Consider the following 19,192-nt stretch of genomic DNA (forward strand, 5'->3'; position numbering starts at 1 on the left):
GTGACTTGGGGTGCAGTGTCCCTTGGGGTGCAGTGTCCCTGGGGTGCAGTGTCCCTGGGGCGCAGTGTGACTTGGGGTGCAGTGTCCCTGGGGTGCAGTGTCCCTGGGGTGCAGTGTGACTTGGGGTGCAGTGTCCCCGGGGTGCAGTGTCCCTTGGGGTGCAGTGTCCCTGGGGTGCAGTGTCCCGTGGGTGCAGTGTCCCCGGGGTGCAGTGTCCCTTGGGGTGCAGTGTCCCTGGGGCGCAGTGTCCCTGGGGTGCAGTGTCCCTTGGGGTGCAGTGTCCCTGGGGCGCAGTGTCCCCGGGGTGCAGTGTCCCTTGGGGTGCAGTGTTCCTGGGGTGCAGTGTCCCTTGGGGCGCAGTGTGACTTGGGGTGCAGTGTCCCTGGGGTGCAGTGTCCCTTGGGGTGCAGTGTGACTTGGGGTGCAGTGTCCCTTGGGGTGCAGTGTCCCTGGGGTGCAGTGTCCCTTGGGGTGCAGTGTCCCCGGGGTGCAGTGTCCCTGGGGTGCAGTGTCCCCGGGGTGCAGTGTCCCTGGGGCGCAGTGTCCCTGGGGCTCCGTGTCCCGTGGGCGCAGCCCGAGGCCAGGGCAGGAGGCAGCGCCGTGTTGCTGGCCGCTGTGGGACAGGGCTCCGTGGGAACACAGGCGTCCGGCCGCGGTGCTGAGGTGCTGCTGAGCTGGTGGCCCAGCAGGTGGTCACCGGGGCCACGGAGCGTTGGCCGTACAGCACATTCAGCTGCCGCTGGGGCCGGGGCTGGCAGGAGGGCTGCTCCTGAACGGGGCTCGTTCGTGTCTTTATCGTGTTGGATTCGGGAGCAGACAGGGACCAGCTCTGAGTTAATCTGCCTGGTGACCTCCTTGAGAACTGGAGCAAGCCCGAGGCTGCCTGCGGCGGCTGCTGCCGGGCCCTGCACCGAGCGTCCGGCGCACGGCCCGAGGCTGCACCGCGGCACCGGCCCACGGACCCGCTGCCCCGGGCTGTCCCCCCGCAGGTCCCCCCGCAGATCCCCCCACAGTCCCCGCTGCCCCGGGCTGTCCCCGCGGTCCCCCCTGCCCCGGGCTGTCCCCGCAGTCCCCGCTGCCCCGGGCTGTCCCCGCAGTCCCCCCTGCCCCGGGCTGTCCCCACAGTCCCCGCTGCCCCGGGCTGTCCCCGCGGTCCCCCCTGCCCCGGGCTGTCCCCGCAGTCCCCGCTGCCCCGGGCTGTCCCCGCAGTCCCCGCTGCCCCGGGCTGTCCCCGCGGTCCCCGCTGCCCCGGGCTGTCCCCCCGCGGTCCCCCCTGCCCCGGGCTGTCCCCGCAGTCCCCGCTGCCCCAGGCTGTCCCCGCGGTCCCCGCTGCCCCGGGCTGTCCCCGCAGTCCCCCGGCGGGGCTGCCCTGTCTGTGTGTGAGCGCAGGGAGGGGCCGGCGGGGCCGGCGCCGGGGGGCATGGGGCCGCAGCTCTGAGGACGGGCCGGGGCTGAGGTGCTGTTGGGAGGCAGGGCAGGGTGACATGACAGTCTGCACGTGGAGGTTTTGGTTGTGCAGTCAATAGTCTGCCAGGAGAATGGCAGAAGCACCGAGTGTGGAGCGATGTAAAGCGATGCAGGGGAGTGTACGAGGGAGTTATCCTGAGCTGTGTTGGTTTGGGCTCAGATCACGCCAGCTGTGGCCCAGGAGGGAATTCCAGGTGTCTGTACACTGCACTGTATTACATTGTTCGCCGTTACAGCCGGGTGCTGTGGTTGGAAAGCCAAGGGAGGAAGAGTTGCTGGCACCGGTGTGCTCCTTCGCCCCGCGCAGTCTCCGATCCCAGCCGGGCTTTCCCAGGCGCTTGTCCTGGCCTCCGACCGCCCGTGCCCGCAGCCCGGGCCGTTCCCTGCAGAGCCGCCTGGTCAGGGCACTGCGAGCGAGACCCGGCCCTGGTCCAGAGCGGTGCCAGCGCCGCGGGGCGAGGGCTGAGCCCAGGCTGTGCGGCCGCGCTGCCCGCGGCAGGGCCGGTCACGGCTCGCGCCGCTGTCCTGACTCGGGACTGCGGTGCAGGGCAGGGGCACCGGCGCCCGAGGAGCTCCCCGCTGGCCCCCAGGGGCTGCCTGACCGTGACCCAGCTGCGTGGGGAGGGACGGGGGGCGTGGGTTTGAGCTGCGAGGGTGCGCCAGGCCGGCTGACCGGGGCGCTCTGCCTCTCTGCTGCAGGATTACATGCAGAACGTCCACGGCAAGGAGATCGACCTGCTGAGAACCACCGTGAAGGTCCCGGGCAAGCGGCTTCCCCGGGCGACGACGGCGGCAGCGCCCGGCACCAGCCCCAAGGCCAACGGGCTGGCGAAGGAGCGGAGCAGCTCGCAGCTGGCGGGGGGCACAGGTGAGTCGGGGTGCCACGTGCCATCGGTCTGTCCGTCTGTCCCTCCGCCGCGCCGAGCGGGCCGAACGCTGTTCTGCCGCCCTGCTCCCCCGGCGCTGCGGGGTCCCGGGGGCCTGGCGCGGCTCTATGCCGGTGGTGTCCGGACAGAGGGGAGAGCAGAAGGGCTTCAGCTGGTGGGGTGAAGTCCCCGAGAGGAAACAGCCGAGGCTGTGGAGCTGCTCTGCCTGGGAAGCTGCTGCTTCCTGAAACAAGTGGAATCTCAGCCGGGGACGACTCGTGATCCCTGGCGACTTCTCTTCTGTTTCTTTCCTTTTTTGTGGACCCTTTCTCCTCCTCACTCTCTCCTGCAGAAATAGTGATGCAAGGGGCCTGTTTGTCGTTGCTGCTCGTGCATGCTCGGGGGGTGCGGGGGGCGCTGGAGCCCAGCTCTGGCTCTCCTGGAGGCTGTGCCCCCGCTCGCTGCTGCTCCGGCCGGGACGTGTCTCACCCTGCCCAGGGCGGCTGTGCAGCCGGACCTTTCCTGCCGCGTGTCCCAGGGCACCGACATGACTGTCCCTTGTCCCGGGGTTGGTGTCCATGGCCGGGACGGGCAGCGCGCTCAGGTTCGTGCTGCGGTGCGGCACAGCGGGGACGGCACCTCGCTGCTGGCACCAGGAGCGCTCGCACCCGCCGCGGCAGGGAGCGGACCCGCGAGCGCGTCCTCGTCCTGCGCGGTGCTGCGCTCCCGCGCGTCCCGCGGCGCCGGCGCTGTCGCACTCGCTCCGCAGCGCTCTGCAGCGCAGGGCTGGCGCGAGGGGCCGCGGCAGCGAGCGCGGGAGCCGCGCGGGGCCGGCGGCGCAGGCGGGACGGGGAGCGGCCGTGCTCACTGCCGCGCTCGGGGCTGACCGGTGTGAAACGACGAGCCCTTCTGAGCCCAGACAGCTGTTCTGCAGCCACAGTTAGCCTGCAGGCCAGGTAAACTGCCAGTGAATGATTGCAGCTGCGGTATTTTTGAGCGAGGCCGCGCGGCTGTGCCTCTGTCCCGCCGTGCTCGGCGCACCCGCAGCGCGCCCCGGCGCGGGGACGGCTCTGGTGCGCACAGGCACCTCTCGGACGGGCATTTCCAGGGCACTTTGAGCTCCTGCTTGGAGAAGGTTGTCGGAGCTGTAGGAAGAATTCGGAGGTGAACCGCAGAAAAGCTTATGCTGGTGTCAAACCAGATGCTCCGTACCCCTGTGTCGTGCTCTCCGCAGCCGCGCCAGCCCGGTCGGGCTCGCAGGGCGGGTTGAGATGTGCCTTGGTTACTGATGGCGGCTGGGAGGCCCTGTGCCGGGCAGCGCGGTGCGGGGCGCTCGGCAGGGCCGGCGCAGCCGAAATGCAGCGCGGGGGCGGGAGCTGGAGCCGTTCAAACTGGAGAGGAGACGCAGTGTCCTAGTGGGGAGGGCAGTTAAATGTTGGAATAGTTTATCTGGAGAGCTGGTGGCCTTAGCGCTGCTTGAGGCCTGTAAAATGAGATCAGTCATCCTTCTACAAGGTGTGCTTCAATCAGCGCGCGTGTCGCTGTGCGTGTGTGCGGGGACCGGGCTGCACGGGCCGTGCGTCTCGTGCTGCGGGCGCCCGTGGGGTGGCTGTTGGCTGCGGCCGGCGCGGGGGCTGGGCGCGGGGGCGGCAGCTGCGCCACGCCGCTGTCTCGGCACGGGCGCGTCCGCCTTGCCCAGAAACGTTTCTTCTCCTGGTGACAAATGGGAAGATGTTCCTCAGGAATTCTTGCAGCCCTGATGCTCCAGGACTGGTTGCAGCTGGCGATGCGGCCGCCACGGTGAGTGCGCTGATGTGATAAAGATCCTCTGAGGACTGGCTCGTGTGCCGCTGTGACACGGGGCGCTGGCTCTGGGGTCAGTGACGGATCTGCCCCGTCTCCCATCAGCAGAACGTCTCCGTTTGGCTGCGTTGGCGCTGGGGATGGGGCTGTCGTGGGTGCGCTGGGCACCTCTCATCTCGTACACGCTCGGGCCGCTGGAGGGAAGGCAGCGCCTCAGGCCTGCAGCTCCGCCAGCGCTCCGGCTACTCTGCAGCGGACACGGGCGCTGGAGACCCGAACAATGTCCGTGTTGCAGCAGGAGGGGCTGGGCCGAACCGCCTGGGCTGTGCGGAGGGTGGCTGTGGGTCGAACCATGTGGGCTGTGCACAGGGTGTCAGTGGTCGAGCTGTGTGCGCAGGGTGTCTGTGGGTCGAGCTGTGTGCACAGGCTGCTCAGGGGCAGCTGGCTCTGGGGCAGCTGGCTCGGGGGCAGCTGGCTGGGGGCAGGTGGTTCTGGGGCAGCTGGCTCGGGGGCAGCCGGCTCAGGGGCAGCCGGCTCAGGGGCAGCTGGCTGGGGGGCAGGTGGTTCTGGGGCAGCAGGCTCAGGGGCAGCTGGCTGGGGGGCAGGTGGTTCTGGGGCAGCTGGCTGGGGGGCAGGTGGTTCTGGGGCAGCTGGCTCTGGGGCAGCAGGCTCAGGGGCAGCTGGCTGGGGGGCAGGTGGTTCTGGGGCAGGTGGTTCTGGGGCAGCTGGCTCGGGGGCCGCCGGCTCGGGGCTTGGCCAGCGCCGTCCCCAGGTCCCTGCGGCCTCGGCCGCGCTGGGCTCTGCCTTCGTTTTAGCAAGATGAAAAATGTGTGTCCAGGAGCTGTAAATTTCAGAGAGCGGGTGCACAGATTGCCTGCAAGCACAACTTTTGTCCCCAGTTAACAACTTTTTTTTTGTCTCTTGGAAAATACATTGGGATTTGCTCGAGGTTTTGGAAGCTGGTGACTGAGAGCTCTGCAGCACCGACCCGCGTCCCGGGCTGCCGACAGCTCCTGGCACAGTGGTCCTGCTTTTCTGGGAGAGTTTTCTTCACCTTCGAACTGTAATGTCCTCCCAACGGTTATTCTGGTATGAAATTTCACTTGTTGAGAGCCTGTCCAGAGACAGAAGAGCGGCTGAGATCAGGCGGAGCTTCTGTCAGCAGTTTTAGAGGCGTCTAAATGCACATCACCAGCATCAGTACAACATTGATGGCTGAGCCCTAAAGCCAGCCCTTCAGCCTCAGAGGTGCTGAAGCGCAGGTGTCACCGTGTCCCCCGCCCGCTGTCCCGGCCGCGGGCAGCGCTGAGCCTGGAGTCACAGCTGGTTGGTGTGGGAGGGACCTTCCCAGCCCCCAGTGCCCCCCCTGCCATGGCAGGGACATCGTCACCCGCTCAGGGTGCTCAGAGCCCCGTCCAGCCTGGCCTGGGGTGTCTCAGGGATGGTTCATCCACCCCCTCTCTGGGTACCTGGGCCAGGCTCTCACCACCCTCAGGGCAACAATTCCTTCCTCATGTCCGGCCTGAATCTCCCTCCTTCAGTTTAAACCATCACCCTGTCCTGTCACAGGCCTGGCTCAGCAGTCCCTGGCACTTTCCTGCCACCGCATTGTCCCCTGGTGTCTTTGTTGCCTGTTGCAGACCACTGGACCACTTCATCCTGTGACATTGCCGTTCCACCAGGCCGGCCGCCGAGCCGTGGTGAGCTCCTGGCGCGGGTCTGGCTCTGGGCCAGGACTCCGAGCGGTGCCGGCGGCACATGGGCTGGGAGAGAGCTACCGTGTAGGCAAAAGCTTGGTTGTGCCACGGGAGCTGAGGCCCAGGGATGGCGCTGCCTGTGTGCGGGTCCCACAGGGACCTCCCTGGGGCTGGCGGTGGCCAGGGGTCCAGCGGGCACTGGGCTGGCACTGGTCAGGGTCTGGCAGACACGCTCCAGCTCCTGCAGTCGGGATCACAAGCCATGGGCCGAGCAGCCTGGTCAGGGCAGGGACAGGGAGCAGCCTGGTGGGGACAGGGACAGGGACAGTGAGCAGCCTGGTGGGGACAGGGACAGGGACAGGGAGCAGCCTGGTGGGGACAGGGACAGGGAGCAGCCTGGTGGGGACAGGGACAGGGACAGGGACAGGGAGCAGCCTGGTGGGGACAGGGACAGGGACAGGGAGCAGCCTGGTGGGGACAGGGACAGGGAGCAGCCTGGTGGGGACAGGGACAGGGACAGGGACAGGGAGCAGCCTGGTGGGGACAGGGACAGGGACAGGGAGCAGCCTGGTGGGGACAGGGAGCAGCCTGGTCGGGACAGGGACAGGGACAGGGACAGGGACAGGGACAGGGACCGGGAGCAGCCGGTCGGGGCCGCCCGCGGGGCAGAGGCCGTTCCGCTGCGTTCCTGGAGATCCACACGTGCGGGAGCAGGAACTCGCCGGAACAAAGCATCTCGTCACTCGGAGGAGAACACATTGCGACTGATGTGCGTGAAGGCTGAGAATATGGTAAAGGCTTCAGCAGTACACGGATATAGATTTAAAGAGAGTAAATGCCTCTTACAATTTTTAAAGTGTTACTCTTAATACAAAAACAGTCCAAGAAGTGCTTTGTGTAGCGAAGGCACCAGTTCCTCGATGCGGAATCAGTTGCTCAGTGCTGGAGCGGGTGGTCCTGAGGGTGGCGAACCCAGGTGGGAGCTGGGCAGGTGTGCGGACATGAAGCGCTCCTGCCCGTGGACCCTCAGACAGCATCATGGGCTTTCAGTCTGTGTACAAATTCCTTTCTGAATTTGCAGTGAGCAGTCAGATAGTTTAGCATGGCTTGGTGAACGTTCTCCGGTGACGTCTTCCTCGCAGGGGCAGAGGGAGGCTGGAGCGCGCTCGGGTGCGTTGCGCCGAGGTGACTGGTCGAAGCAGAGCGGGAAGCGCTGGCACCGCTGGTGCCCTGAGGTGTGTGGAGGGAACCCAGAGCGGCGCCGGTTCCTGGCGGGGTCCGCAGGCCTCCCTGGAGCGGGCGCTGCCCGGTGTCCGTGCGGGAGGGACCCTCCGGCGGAGCCTTCCAGCTGCAGCCGAGGGCCGGGCCGCTGAGCTGGTGGTTGCAAGCAGCAGCGCAGCCGCAGGCTGGACCCTGGCGCTGCAGCAGCAGCACGGCCGCGGGCTGGACCCTGGAGCTGCAGCAGCAGCGCGGCCGCGGGCTGGGTGCTGGAGCAGCAGCAGCAGCGCGGCCGCGGGGACGCGGAGCTGGTGCCGCAGCCCGGGCCGAGGGGTCCTGGCCAGCGTGGCCCGGGCGCTGCGCTGGGTGTCCTGGAGATGGGACCGGAGCAACAAAACACGGCACAGCCAGAGCGTGTGTTAGGGGGGGTGAAAGGAGAAAGCTCTGCCCTTCGGCGGGGCTCGCCGGGGGGCTCTCCAGCCCGCCGGGACCACCGGCCTCCCATGGGGTGTGCTGCCACACACTGCGGGACAGCAAAGGTGTCACCAGTGTCACCAGCACTGAGGAGGACCCAGTGTGGTCTCTGTGCGGGAGCTCAGGCCCTGGAGTCCCGGCGTGGGCAGGGCTGGAAGGGCTGATGCTGCTCGGCCGCCTGCGCCCTGAGGAACAGGCCACAGGGTCTGACGTGGCCAGGCGGGCTGCGGATGAGCCCCTTCCTCCTCCTCCTCCTCCTCCTCCTGCAGCTGCTGCTGCAGGTTTGTCTGCTGCAGGATCACTGCTGCAGGGTTGCTCCTGCAGGATTGCTCCTGCAGGTTGCTGCTGCAGGTTTGTCTGCTGCAGGGTCGCTGCTGCAGGATTGCTCCTGCAGGTTGCTGCTGCAGGGTCGCTGCTGCAGGATTGCTCCTGCAGGTTGCTGCTGCAGGTTTGTCTGCTGCAGGTTGCTGCTGCAGGGTCACTGCTGCAGGATTGTTCCTGCAGGTTGCTGCTGCAGGATCACTGCTGCAGGGTCGCTGCTGCAGGATTGCTCCTGCAGGTCGCTGCTGCAGGGTCGCTGCTGCAGGATTGCTCCTGCAGGTCGCTGCTGCAGGTCGCCGCTGCAGCCGAGGGGGCGCGGTGCAGTGTGCATGGTGGGCGGCGCTGCGGGGCTGCGCTGTCCCGGCTGACGCAGGTTTGCCTGCAGCTGTCCCTCTGAGCCGCGGGTGCTGCCGTGGATCCGCGGTGCCAGCGCTCGCGGTGCCCCCCGGTGCCGCCTGTCCCCGGCCGCCGTGCCAGGACGGTGACGGGAGCCTGTGCGTGTCTCGGCCGCTCTGCACGGCGCCGGGGAGCCGAGCCGCTGGAGATGGGGCCGGTTCAGCAGCTGCCGCGTTTTGCTGCGTTCCTGCTGACACCCGGCAGCAGCTCTGGTGTCGATGCCAGAGCAGGGAGCCCGGGGACACGTTTGCACAGGCTGGAGGAAGGGGAGCCCATCACCATCGCCATTGCCGTCGCCATTGCCATCACCTCACCGTTGCTATCACCATTGCAATCACCGTCGCCATTGCCGGCCGGGCTGCCGGCTGGGGGGCGCGGGGGTTGGGGCGCGGCCCCCAGCCCTGCCCGTGCCCCCCCGCTCTGCCCCTGCAGAGGGAGGGATTGGCTCCCCCAGGCCAGGGCTGCTGAGCCTGCTGTGATCATGTCACGTCGGGCTCCGTCGATGTTAACATCTCATTATCTTTGTTACTGTAATTACATTATCCGCTGCTTTATGCAGAATTATTCTCCGAGGACTAATTGATGGATCCATGTTTAATTCATTAATCATTAGCATCAAATTCGACAATTACAGTGCACACTGATTGTGGAATTTCAAATGTAATGAGGGAAGAATTAACAAAGAAAAGGGAAAACCTGTTTCCCTGGCATACCGCTGCTCGCCGTGGGGGACAATGACATTGAGGGAAGAAGAGGCAGCAGAGAGCAGGGTGGCGCAGGTCGCGCGGGCAGGAGGCTGGTGGCACCTCCTGCCCCTCTGGCCGCACGGCGCGGGCCGTCGGGGCAGAGCAGGGTCGGTAATGCGCAGTGAGGGGCGCTGGGGTGCTCAGCGATCCCGAGCAGCTGCGTCCACCCGCACGCACCCGCGGTGCGGGAGCAGCACGGCTCGCCCGCCGCGTCCAGGGACCGCGGGCGCGTTCCACGCGTGCTCACGCGCTCTGCTGGCTGCGCAGCGTGTCCCCAGCACGCGCTCGCTGTCCCCAGGGCCTGCCCGCAGCCCCGCGCCCGCTCTGTTCCCCGCACGGCGCGTGGGACCTGCTCAGAGAACCCGCGGCCACCTCCCGTCCTCTCGGTTTCTCGCGCTCTGGGCACGAGTCCCGGGGCACCGTTCTTGTTTGGCGCCCGAGCGCGGGGGGCAGCGAACGAGCCAGAGCAGCCGGTCCGGCGCTGCCCGCCCGGCGCTGGCTCTGCCGCCGGGGGAACCGGGGCTGTGCAGTGCCACGTGTCTGGTGCAGTGTCCCATGCCTGGCACAGTGTCCCATGTCTGGTACAGTGTCCCAGGGCTGTGCAGTGTCCCAGGGCTCTGCAGTGTCCCAGGGCTCTGCAGTGCTGTCCCAGGGCTCTGCAGTGTCCCAGGGCTCTGCAGTGCTGTTCCAGGGCTGTGCAGTGCTGTTCCATGGCTGCACAGTGTCCCAGGGCTGTGCAGTGTCCCAGGGCTGTGCAGTGCTGTCCCAGGGCTGTGCAGTGCTGTTCCATGGCTGCGCAGTGTCCCAGGGCTGTGCAGTGTCCCAGGGCTCTGCAGTGCTGTTCCAGGGCTGTGCAGTGCTGTCCCAGGGCTGTGCAGTGCTGTTCCATGGCTGCACAGTGTCCCAGGGCTGTGCAGTGTCCCAGGGCTCTGCAGTGGTGTCCCAGGGCTGTGCAGTGCTGTTCCATGTCTGCGCAGTGTCCCAGGGCTGTGCAGTGTCCCAGGGCTCTGCAGTGCTGTTCCAGGGCTGTGCAGTGTCCCAGGGCTATACAGTGGTGTCCCGTGGCTGTGCAGTGTTCCAGGGCTGTGCAGTGTCCGTCTGCGCTTGTCAGCCTGCGACCTCCGTCCTTCCAATCATACCTTCAGGGGTTGTTTGCAGTCTGGAGATGAAGCCAAGATCAGGGATTTAGTAACATTTATCTGTAATTAATACTTTGCGTCATGAATCATGTATAAAATACTGCAAATTCGTATGTATATTATAAATATTACAAATTCCCTGTAACATTCATGTGGTGACATCCTAGGAATGTTTATCTGGCTGCCTGAAGTAGAAGAACAGATCCAACTGAGCCTGGAGCCGCGTGTGCGGGGGTTGCACTGAGCCTGGAGCCGTGTGTGCGGGGGTTACACTGAGCCTGGAGCTGCGTGTGCAGGGGTTGCACTGAGCCTGGAGCTGCGTGTGCAGGGGTTGCACTGAGCCTGGAGCCGCATGTGCGGGGGTTGCACTGGGGCTGGAGCCGTGTGCAGGGGTTACACTGAGCCTGGAGCCTCGTGTGTGGGGTTGCACTGAGCCTGGAGCCGTGTGTGCGGGGGTTGCACTGGGGCTGGAGCCGTGTGCAGGGGTTACACTGAGCCTGGAGCCGTGTGCGGGGGTTACACTGAGCCTGGAGCCGTGTGTGCGGGGGTTGCACTGGGGCTGGAGCCGCGTGTGCGGGGTTGCACTGAGCCTGGAGCCGCGTGTGCAGGGGTTGCACTGAGCCTGGAGCCGCGTGTGTGGGGTTGTACTGAGCCTGGAGCCGTGTGCGGGGGTTGCACTGAGCCTGGAGCCGTGTGCGGGGTTGTACTGAGCCTGGAGCCGTGTGCGGGGGTTGCACTGAGCCTGGAGCCGTGTGCGGGGTTGTACTGAGCCTGGAGCCGTGTGCGGGGGTTGCACTGAGCCTGGAGCCGTGTGCGGGGTTGTGTTCCTCCAGGCGCACACCAGAGTCACGCCGCGTGTCGTCCTTCCAAGCATTGTAGCTCTGGTCTCTCAGCCAGTATTATTTCTTTCTAAAGGAGGGAAACTAAGGCAAAGAAATAAAGCCAAAATTGTCAAAAGCCTCCGCTGTGTGCCGCCAGTTTAGAGCCCAGGAATTGCTTTTTCTTTCCCAAGAACTTTGCCTTTTTTAGCCCCTTGCGGTGTAGCTGTGAGCAGCGAGCTCCTGTTTACCAGCCCCCAGCCTCCACCTGGGCACTCAGAGCAGGCGGAACACGCTCTTAGCGGCTGGTTCTGACAAGTGCTGGTATAAGTGACTCGAACGGTAGTTCTGGGAGATTCACAGCAGCGCGTGGATGAGATCCCGGGTCCCCGAAGGAAATGGTTCTCAGAGCAGGCGGAACACGCTCTTAGCGGCTGGTTCTGACAAGTGCTGGTATAAGTGACTCGAACGGTAGTTCTGGGAGATTCACAGCAGCGCGTGGATGAGATCCCGGGTCCCCGAAGGAAATGGTTGGCTCCTTAACCTTGGGCTGCCCCTGCTTCCCCTGCTGCCGTGTTCTTCTGGGGACCCTGACCCTGCAGGCAATCCGTCAGGGCTCCTGGGCTCCTCCCCAGCTCTCGGCAGAGGCCTCGGTGTCTCTGGCCGTGCTGGCGGGTGCCAGCGCCGGGACCACCGCACGGGTCCTGCCACCCCCAGGGCGCTGGCAGCGGGGACTCGGGTGTCCCCTGGGTTTGCCGGGGGCTCGGGGTGACTGGCTGCTGGCGTCTCTGTTTCCCGTGTCCCGAGCAGGAGCGGCGGTGCAGCGTTCGGCTTCCCCGCGGCACGGCAGCCCCGGCACTGCGGGTCCCCGGGACAGGGACAGCCCTGCGTCATGCTTCCTGAACTGCTGAGCGAGGCCACTGTCACAGCCGCTGAGCAGGACGTGCCGTGTCATGGTGGCATTAGTATTTATGGCATTGCAGCCCGTGGTGTCCTTAGGCGCTCCTGTGGTTTTACGTCCCCGCGGCCGGCCAGCCGAGTCACCGCGGGCAGGCGGCGCGGTGGCTGCTCCGGGGTGAGTCTGCCCTTGTGGAGGAAGGAGACGCGCCTGCCAGGGATGAGATCCGAGGCACGGAGGTGTTCGAGGCTCGTCTGGAGCGGCGCAGGCGTTTCCGGCCCCGCGGGTCTGCACCGCGCGCTGCGGCACGCGCTGGAACTGCCGGGCGGCTGCGGTGCAGCGGGGCGCGGGCAGCTCGGCCGCGGTGCCGGGCTCTGCGGGCCTGTGTACAGCCTGTGTACAGTGTGTACAGCCTGTGTATGGTCTGTACAACCTGTGTACAGCCTGTGTACAGTGTGTACAGCCTGTGTATGGTGTGTACAGCCTGTGTATGGTCTGTACAGCCTGTGTACAGCCCGTGTACGGTCTGTACAGCGTGTGTACATTGTGTGTATGGTCTGTGTACAGTGCGTACAGCCTGCGTGCAGCCTGCAGCAGCTCCTGCCCGCAGCCCCCGTTCCTCGGGTCCGTCCTCGCTCCAGCTGCAGGGCCGTTTGATCTGCGCTGGAGCTGTTGTGTGAAGGTACCGGTCACCCGTCGGTCGAACAGAAGAGCTCTTTCTGACGCCTCCTTTTCCAGCGCCACTGGTCACTCAGCAGGTGTTTGCGGAGACGCTGCCGTTCTCGGGGAGCTGCTGATCCCGCTGCCTTGAGCGCGCTGGCTTCACGTCTGGCTGTCTGCAGAGGGCTGGGGCTCCCTGCAGGCCGGCCGTGCCGCGGGGCCGGCGGCGGGGCCTGTGCCGGGCAGAGCCGGGCTGCCCCGCGCCCGGAGCCGCAGAGCCTGCCGCCCGCCCTGGCAATGGGACGGGGGCCGGGGCTCTGCAGGCACGGGGGAGCGGCAGCACCTTCTTGGTGCAGACCCGCTCTCCTGGCCCCATCCTGTGCGCAGATCTGAGTGCCGCTCTCTGTGCCGAGCTGCGAGCGCCCGAGGGTTCCGCGCACACCTGCTCTGTGTCGGCCCGCGCTGCAGAGCCGCTCGCTGCCCTGCGCTCTGTGTGCGCCCGGGCCCCAGCGCACAGACCCAGCGCCGGCGTCACGGACACGGTATCCAGAGCTCTCCAAAGGCAGCTCTGCTGTGGCACTGCCCTGGCGGCTCCTCCTCCAGCTGCCCCCGCCGCACCCAGCCCTGCTGCCCCTGACCAGCAGCCACCGCACAGAGCCAGGCCATGCCTGATGGCCACCGCACAGAGCCAGGCCATGCCCGGTGGCCACCACGCAGAGCCAGGCCATGGCCAGCGGCCACCGTGCAGAGCCAGGCCATGCCTGGTGGCCACTGCACAGAGCCAGGCCATGCCCGGTGGCCACCGCACAGAGCCAGGCCATGCCTGGTGGCCACCGCACAGAGCCAGGCCATGCCCGGTGGCCACCGCACAGAGCCAGGCCATGCCCGGTGGCCACCACGCAGAGCCAGGCCATGCCTGGTGGCCACCACGCAGAGCCAGGCCATGCCCAGCAGCCACCACGCAGAGCCAGGCCATGCCCAGCGGCCACCACGCAGGATCACAGCACAGGAGGGTCGCAGCACAGGAGGATCACAGCACAGGATCACAGCACAGGGGGGTCACAGCACAGGGGGGTCACAGCACAGGATCACAGCACAGGGGGGTCACAGCACAGGGGGGTCACAGCACAGGAGGGTCACAGCACAGGATCACAGCACAGGGGGGTCACAGCACAGGGGGGTCACAGCACAGGGGGGTCACAGCACAGGATCACAGTGCAGGGTCACAGCACAGGGGGGTCACAGCACAGGGGGGTCACAGCACAGGGTCACAGCACAGGAGGGTCACAGCACAGGGGGGTCACAGCACAGGGGGGTCACAGCACAGGATCACAGTGCAGGGTCACAGCACAGGAGGGTCACAGCACAGGGGGGTCACAGCACAGGAGGGTCACAGCACAGGGGGGTCACAGCACAGGGGGGTCACAGCACAGGATCACAGTGCAGGGTCACAGCACAGGGGGGTCACAGCACAGGGGGGTCACAGCACAGGGGGGTCACAGCACAGGAGGGTCACAGCACAGGGTCACAGCACAGGGGGGTCACAACACAGGATCACAGTGCAGGGTCACAGCACAGGAGGGTCACAGCACAGGGTCACAGCACAGGGGGGTCACAGCACAGGAGGGTCACAGCACAGGATCACAGCACAGGGGGGTCACAGCACAGGGGGGTCACGGCACAGGGGGGTCACAGCACAGGGGGGTCACAGCACAGGGGGGTCACAGCACAGGGAGGAGCTGCCAGCGCCCGCTCCCCTCCCCACCCGACTCTCTCTGCCCTCCCTGATGGGAAACCAGAGATTGATTTTCCCCAACCCAACAGTATAATCACTAACCCTAATTAGAGATAATTACTGGGACTTGATACACTTATTACTTGCTAGAACACTAAAGGAGCTGTGCACGGCAGGGCTGAACAGGGATGAAGGCCTCAGCGAGGGAGGAGAGGGAGGAGCAGGGCAGACGCACCGCTGTGTGATCCACGCCGGCCCGGGGCCGGGCGCTGTCAGCGGGGCATGGAGCCGGGGCCACGGCTGCCCGCGGGCATCCCGCGTCTCCGAACAGCTGGCTCCGGGTGTCTTGCACAGGGCACCTGGAAAAACAGAGAGAGGATAATTAGTAGCCACCTGTGACAGTATCAGTGTAAAGAACTTGCCCCGTGTGGCCAGGGAGGCCGTGGGGACAGGGAGGCTGGTGTTCTGGGCTGGACTGAGCACCTTTTCCAGAAACCGTGCTGTCTGCCGTACAGACAGCGCTTGTGCCACACAAGGAGAGGGGCAGGGAGAGCGCCTGTACAGGACACGCTCGCGTCCTTTGCTGTCACCCGCGCCCCTGCCAGCTCGCCCTTCCGGAGCGCCCGTGTTTGCTCCGCTCTCCGGCCCCGCCGCCCGCGCCGCCGGCACACGGCTCTGCTGTCCCAGGGACGAACGCCCCATCACAGCCCCGCTGCACACCGGCTGTTGTGTACCGGGGAATCTGGCTGTTGTCGGGGCCTGCCCAGAGCCACGGGTGTGCTCTGGCTGCCGGAGCCAAACCCTGACCGCTCTGTCCCCTCCCGGGACCCTGCAGACCTGGTGCTGCTCCGCGGTGTGTCCCGGTGCTGCTCCACGGTGTGTCCTGGTGTGTCCCGGTGCTGCTCCACGGTGTGTCCTGGTGCTGCTCCGCGATGTGTCCTGGTGTGTCCCGGTGCTGCTCCACGGTGTGTCCTGGTGCTGCTCCGCGATGTGTCCTGGTGTGTCCTGGTGCTGCTCCACAGTGTGTCCTGGTGTGTCCCGGTGCTGCTCCACGGTGTGTCCTGGTGCTGCTCCGCGGTGTGTCCTGGTGCTGCTCCACGGTGTGTCCTGGTGCTGCTCCACGGTGTGTCCTGGTGCTGCTCCGCGGTGTGTCCTGGTGCTGCTCCGCGGTGTGTCCCGGTGCTGCTCCACGGTGTGTCCTGGTGCTGCTCCGCGGTGTGTCCTGGTGCTGCTCCACGGTGTGTCCTGGTGCTGCTCCACGGTGTGTCCTGGTGCTGCTCCGCGGTGTGTCCTGGTGCTGCTCCGCGGTGTGTCCCGGTGCTGCTCCACGGTGTGTCCTGGTGCTGCTCCACGGTGTGTCCTGGTGCTGCTCCGCGGTGTGTCCTGGTGCTGCTCCACGGTGTGTCCCGGTGCTGCTCCGCGATGTGTCCTGGTGTGTCCTGGTGCTGCTCCACAGTGTGTCCTGGTGCTGCTCCACAGTGTGTCCTGGTGTGTCCCGGTGCTGCTCCGCGGTGTGTCCTGGTGTGTCCCGGTGCTGCTCCGCGGTGTGTCCTTGCCCGTGGTTCTGTTGCGGTGAGCTGGGCACAAGCAAGCCGGGTGTATGAAACACCGCAGTGATGAGCTGTAGAAGCAGGCGCTATGTAAGACAACCCCACGGCTGCAGCGCGGGCCGAGGGGCCGTTGCGGCGTCCCGTGTTGGCGGGCTGTGCGATCGCTGGGTTCCGTCCCGCGTTGGCGGGCTGTGCGATCGCTGGGTTCCGTCCCGCGTTGGCGGGCTGTGCGATCGCTGTTTTCCGTCCCGCGTTGGCGGGCTGTGCGATCGCTGGTTTCCGTCCCGTGTTGGCGGGCTGTGCGATCGCTGTTTTCCGTCCCGCGTTGGCGGGCTGTGCGATCGCTGGTTTCCGTCCCGCGTTGGCGGGCTGTGCGATCGCTGGTTTCCGTCCCGCGTTGGCGGGCTGTGCGATCGCTGGGTTCCGTCCCGCGTTGGCGGGCTGTGCGATCGCTGGTTTCCGTCCCGCGTTGGCGGGCTGTGCGATCGCTGGGTTCCGTCCCGCGTTGGCGGGCTGTGCGATCGCTGGGTTCCGTCCCGCGTTGGCGGGCTGTGCGATCGCTGGGTTCCGTCCCGTGTTGGCGGGCTGTGCGATCGCTGGGTTCCGTCCCGCGTTGGCGGGCTGTGCGATCGCTGGGTTCCGTCCCGCGTTGGCGGGCTGTGCGATCGCTGGTTTCCGTCCCGCGCTGCGCTGCTCGCCCAGGCCCGCGCCCTGCAGCGAACCCGCCGCTCCGGGCTGCTCCCCCGGCCCGGGTTAAATCCCACTCGCCCTCCCGCTTCTGCCCGTCAGCGCGAGCAAGAGCCGGTCGGTGCGGCCGGATCGGTGCAGCCCGGTCAGTGTGGCCCAGTCGGTGCAGCTCGGTCGGTGCAGCTCGGTCGGTGCAGCTCGGTCAGTGCAGCCCGGTCGGTGCTGCCCGGTCAGTGCAGCCCGGTCGGTGCGGCCCCGTCGGTGCAGCCCGGTCAGTGCGGCCCGGTCGGTGCGGCCCCGTCGGTGCAGCCCGGTCGGTGCAGCCCGGTCGGTGCGGCCCGGTCGGTGCGGCCCTGTCGGTGCAGCCCGGTCGGTGCGGCCGGGTCAGTGCAGCCTGGTCGGTGCGGCCCCATCGGTGCAGCCCGGTCGGTGCAGCCCGGTCGGTGCGGCCCCGTCGGTGCAGCCCGGTCGGTGCAGCCCGGTCAGTGCAGCCCGGTCGGTGCAGCCCGGTCGGTGCGGCCCCGTCGGTGCAGCCCGGTCGGTGCTGCCCGGTCGGTGCAGCCCGGTCGGTGCGGCCCCGTCGGTGTGGCCCAGTCGGTGCGGCCCGGTCGGTGCGACCGGGTCAGTGCAGCCCGGTCAGTGCAGCTCGGTCGGTGCAGCTCGGTCGGTGTGGCCCCGTCGGTGCGGCCCCATTAGTGCGGCCCGGTTGGTGCGGCCCGGTCGGTGCGGCCGGGTTGGTGTGGCCCCATCGGTGCGGCCGGGTCAGTGCGGCTGGGTCAGTGCAGCTCGGTCGGTGCGGCCAGGTCAGTGCGGCTGGGTCGGTGCAGCTCGGTCGGTGCGGCCGGGTCAGTGCAGCCTGGTCGGTGCAGCCGGGTCGGTGCGGCCGGGTCGGTGCAGCTCGGTCGGTGCGGCCAGGTCAGTGCGGCCGGGTCGGTGCAGCCTGGTCGGTGCAGCCCAGTTGGTGCGGCCGGGTCGGTGTGGCCCCGTCGGTGCGGCCCCGTCGGTGCAGCCCGGTTGGTGCAGCCCGGTCGGTGCGGCCCCGTCGGTGCGGCCCCGTCGGTGCAGCCCGGTTGGTGCAGCCCGGTCGGTGCGGCCCCGTCGGTGCGGCCCCGTCGGTGCAGCCCGGTCGGTGCGGCCCGGTTGGTGCAGCCCGGTCGGTGCAGCCCGGTCGGTGCAGCCCGGTCGGTGCGGCCCCGTCGGTGCAGCCCGGTTGGTGCAGCCCGGTCGGTGCAGCCCCGTCGGTGCAGCCCGGTCGGTGCGGCCCGGTTGGTGCAGCCCGGTCGGTGCAGCCCGGTCAGTGCAGCCCGGTCGGTGCGGCCCCGTCGGTGCAGCCCGGTTGGTGCAGCCCGGTCGGTGCGGCCCCGTCGGTGCGGCCCCGTCGGTGCAGCCCGGTCGGTGCGGCCCGGTTGGTGCAGCCCGGTCGGTGCGGCCCCGTCGGTGCGGCCCGTCCATCTCCTGCCGCCGTCTCCGTGGTTCCTGTGGGGCTTTCAGCTGCACGGTACCTGTTCTGGTTTGGATTTTAAACAGGATTCCCTGTACATTTTCTGCAGCTTGCGGTTCCAGGTGTCTGCAGGGCTGCGGCGACACCTCTGGTCACGCTAACAGAGCAGGACAGAGGTCCCGAACCAGGGCGGTTTTCCTTCATCCGCTCCTCCACTCCTCCCCAGCACTTCGCTCTGTGTGTCTCAGAAACAGCTTCTGAGCTATTTCACTGTAACCTGTTGGAGAGTAAACGACGTGACCGTGGTGACAGTCACTGGCGGACGTGGCCGAGTGACATTGGAGCTCGCGGGACGTTCCGAGCTCCCCGGGCGCGCTGCCGGCGCCGCGGCCGAGCGGAGGGGACGCGAGTCACGGAGCTGCAGCTCAGGAGCGGCGTGGGTGAAGTAACCTCGGCTCACCGTGCCGGGGTTCGGGCAGAGTAGAGAGTGTTAAACACACACAGACGCCTGCACGCAAAAATATATCCCAGCCAATTTCACAAAGCTGAAAGCAATTATGAGCCAGATCATTTGGGAGAAAGAACTTGAACAGAAAGAAGATGTAAGGCATAATTAGGAGTTTTTAAAGAACATCTTACTGGATACCAAAAAGTTAAGATCGGAAGAATGATTGCACTGCTTAAAAAGGTACTAATGTGGGTGAAGAGGAGACATGAGCTCCTCGTGCCCCAGCGTCCCGGGCCGCGCTGCGGACCCGCCAGGCCAGGGAAGGAGTGAAGTGCCGTTAGCTAATGATGCTGGTGATTCAGGAGCTTAGAAGGAAAGTCACAGACGGGATAAGAGCCACAGCACCCACAGCTGCCGGCACAGCCACCCAGCGGCACCGGGGGCACACGGGGGCTGCCGGCACAGCCAGAGCTGCCGCGGCGTCTGCCCCAGCCCGGCGCCCCGCGGCCGCGCTCCCGTGGGAAACCTCGTTCCTCCCTCAGGAACAGCCGTCCTGCGCGTGCGCTCGGAGCAGGGACACAGCCCGTCCCGGTACCTGTCCCTGGTACCGGTCCCGGTACCCGTCCCAGTACCCATTGCTGGTACCCATCCTGGTACCCATCCCAGTACCCATCCCCGGTACCTGTCCACGGTACTCATCCCAGTACCCATCCCAGTAATCCCAGTACCCATCCCAGTACCCGTCCCGGTACCCGTCCCGGTACCCATCCCAGTACCCGTCCCGGTACCCGTCCCGGTACCCGTCCCCGGTACCCATCCCAGTACCCG

The 19,192-nt window shown here is 66.9% G+C and overlaps 1 protein-coding gene across 3 annotated transcripts in view; it reads left to right on the top strand.

Annotated features, from left to right (window-relative positions):
- AGAP3 (ArfGAP with GTPase domain, ankyrin repeat and PH domain 3) overlaps positions 1–19,192 on the top strand; it is a gene marked incomplete at its 5' end in the record, with an annotated part of 137,384 nt that overhangs the window by 85,405 nt on the left and 32,787 nt on the right. For all 3 annotated transcript variants that reach the window (XR_014183401.1, XM_082046202.1, XM_082046201.1), the window contains one exon: positions 2,167–2,335. Coding sequence is in view for 2 of the 3 variants with exons in the window: in XM_082046202.1 (XP_081902328.1) it covers positions 2,167–2,335 (169 nt within the window). The remainder of the gene's footprint in view (positions 1–2,166; positions 2,336–19,192) is intronic.

The sequence above is a fragment of the Streptopelia decaocto genome, assembly GCF_964273445.1.
Source record: "Streptopelia decaocto genome assembly, chromosome: 2".
NCBI lineage: Eukaryota > Metazoa > Chordata > Aves > Columbiformes > Columbidae > Streptopelia > Streptopelia decaocto.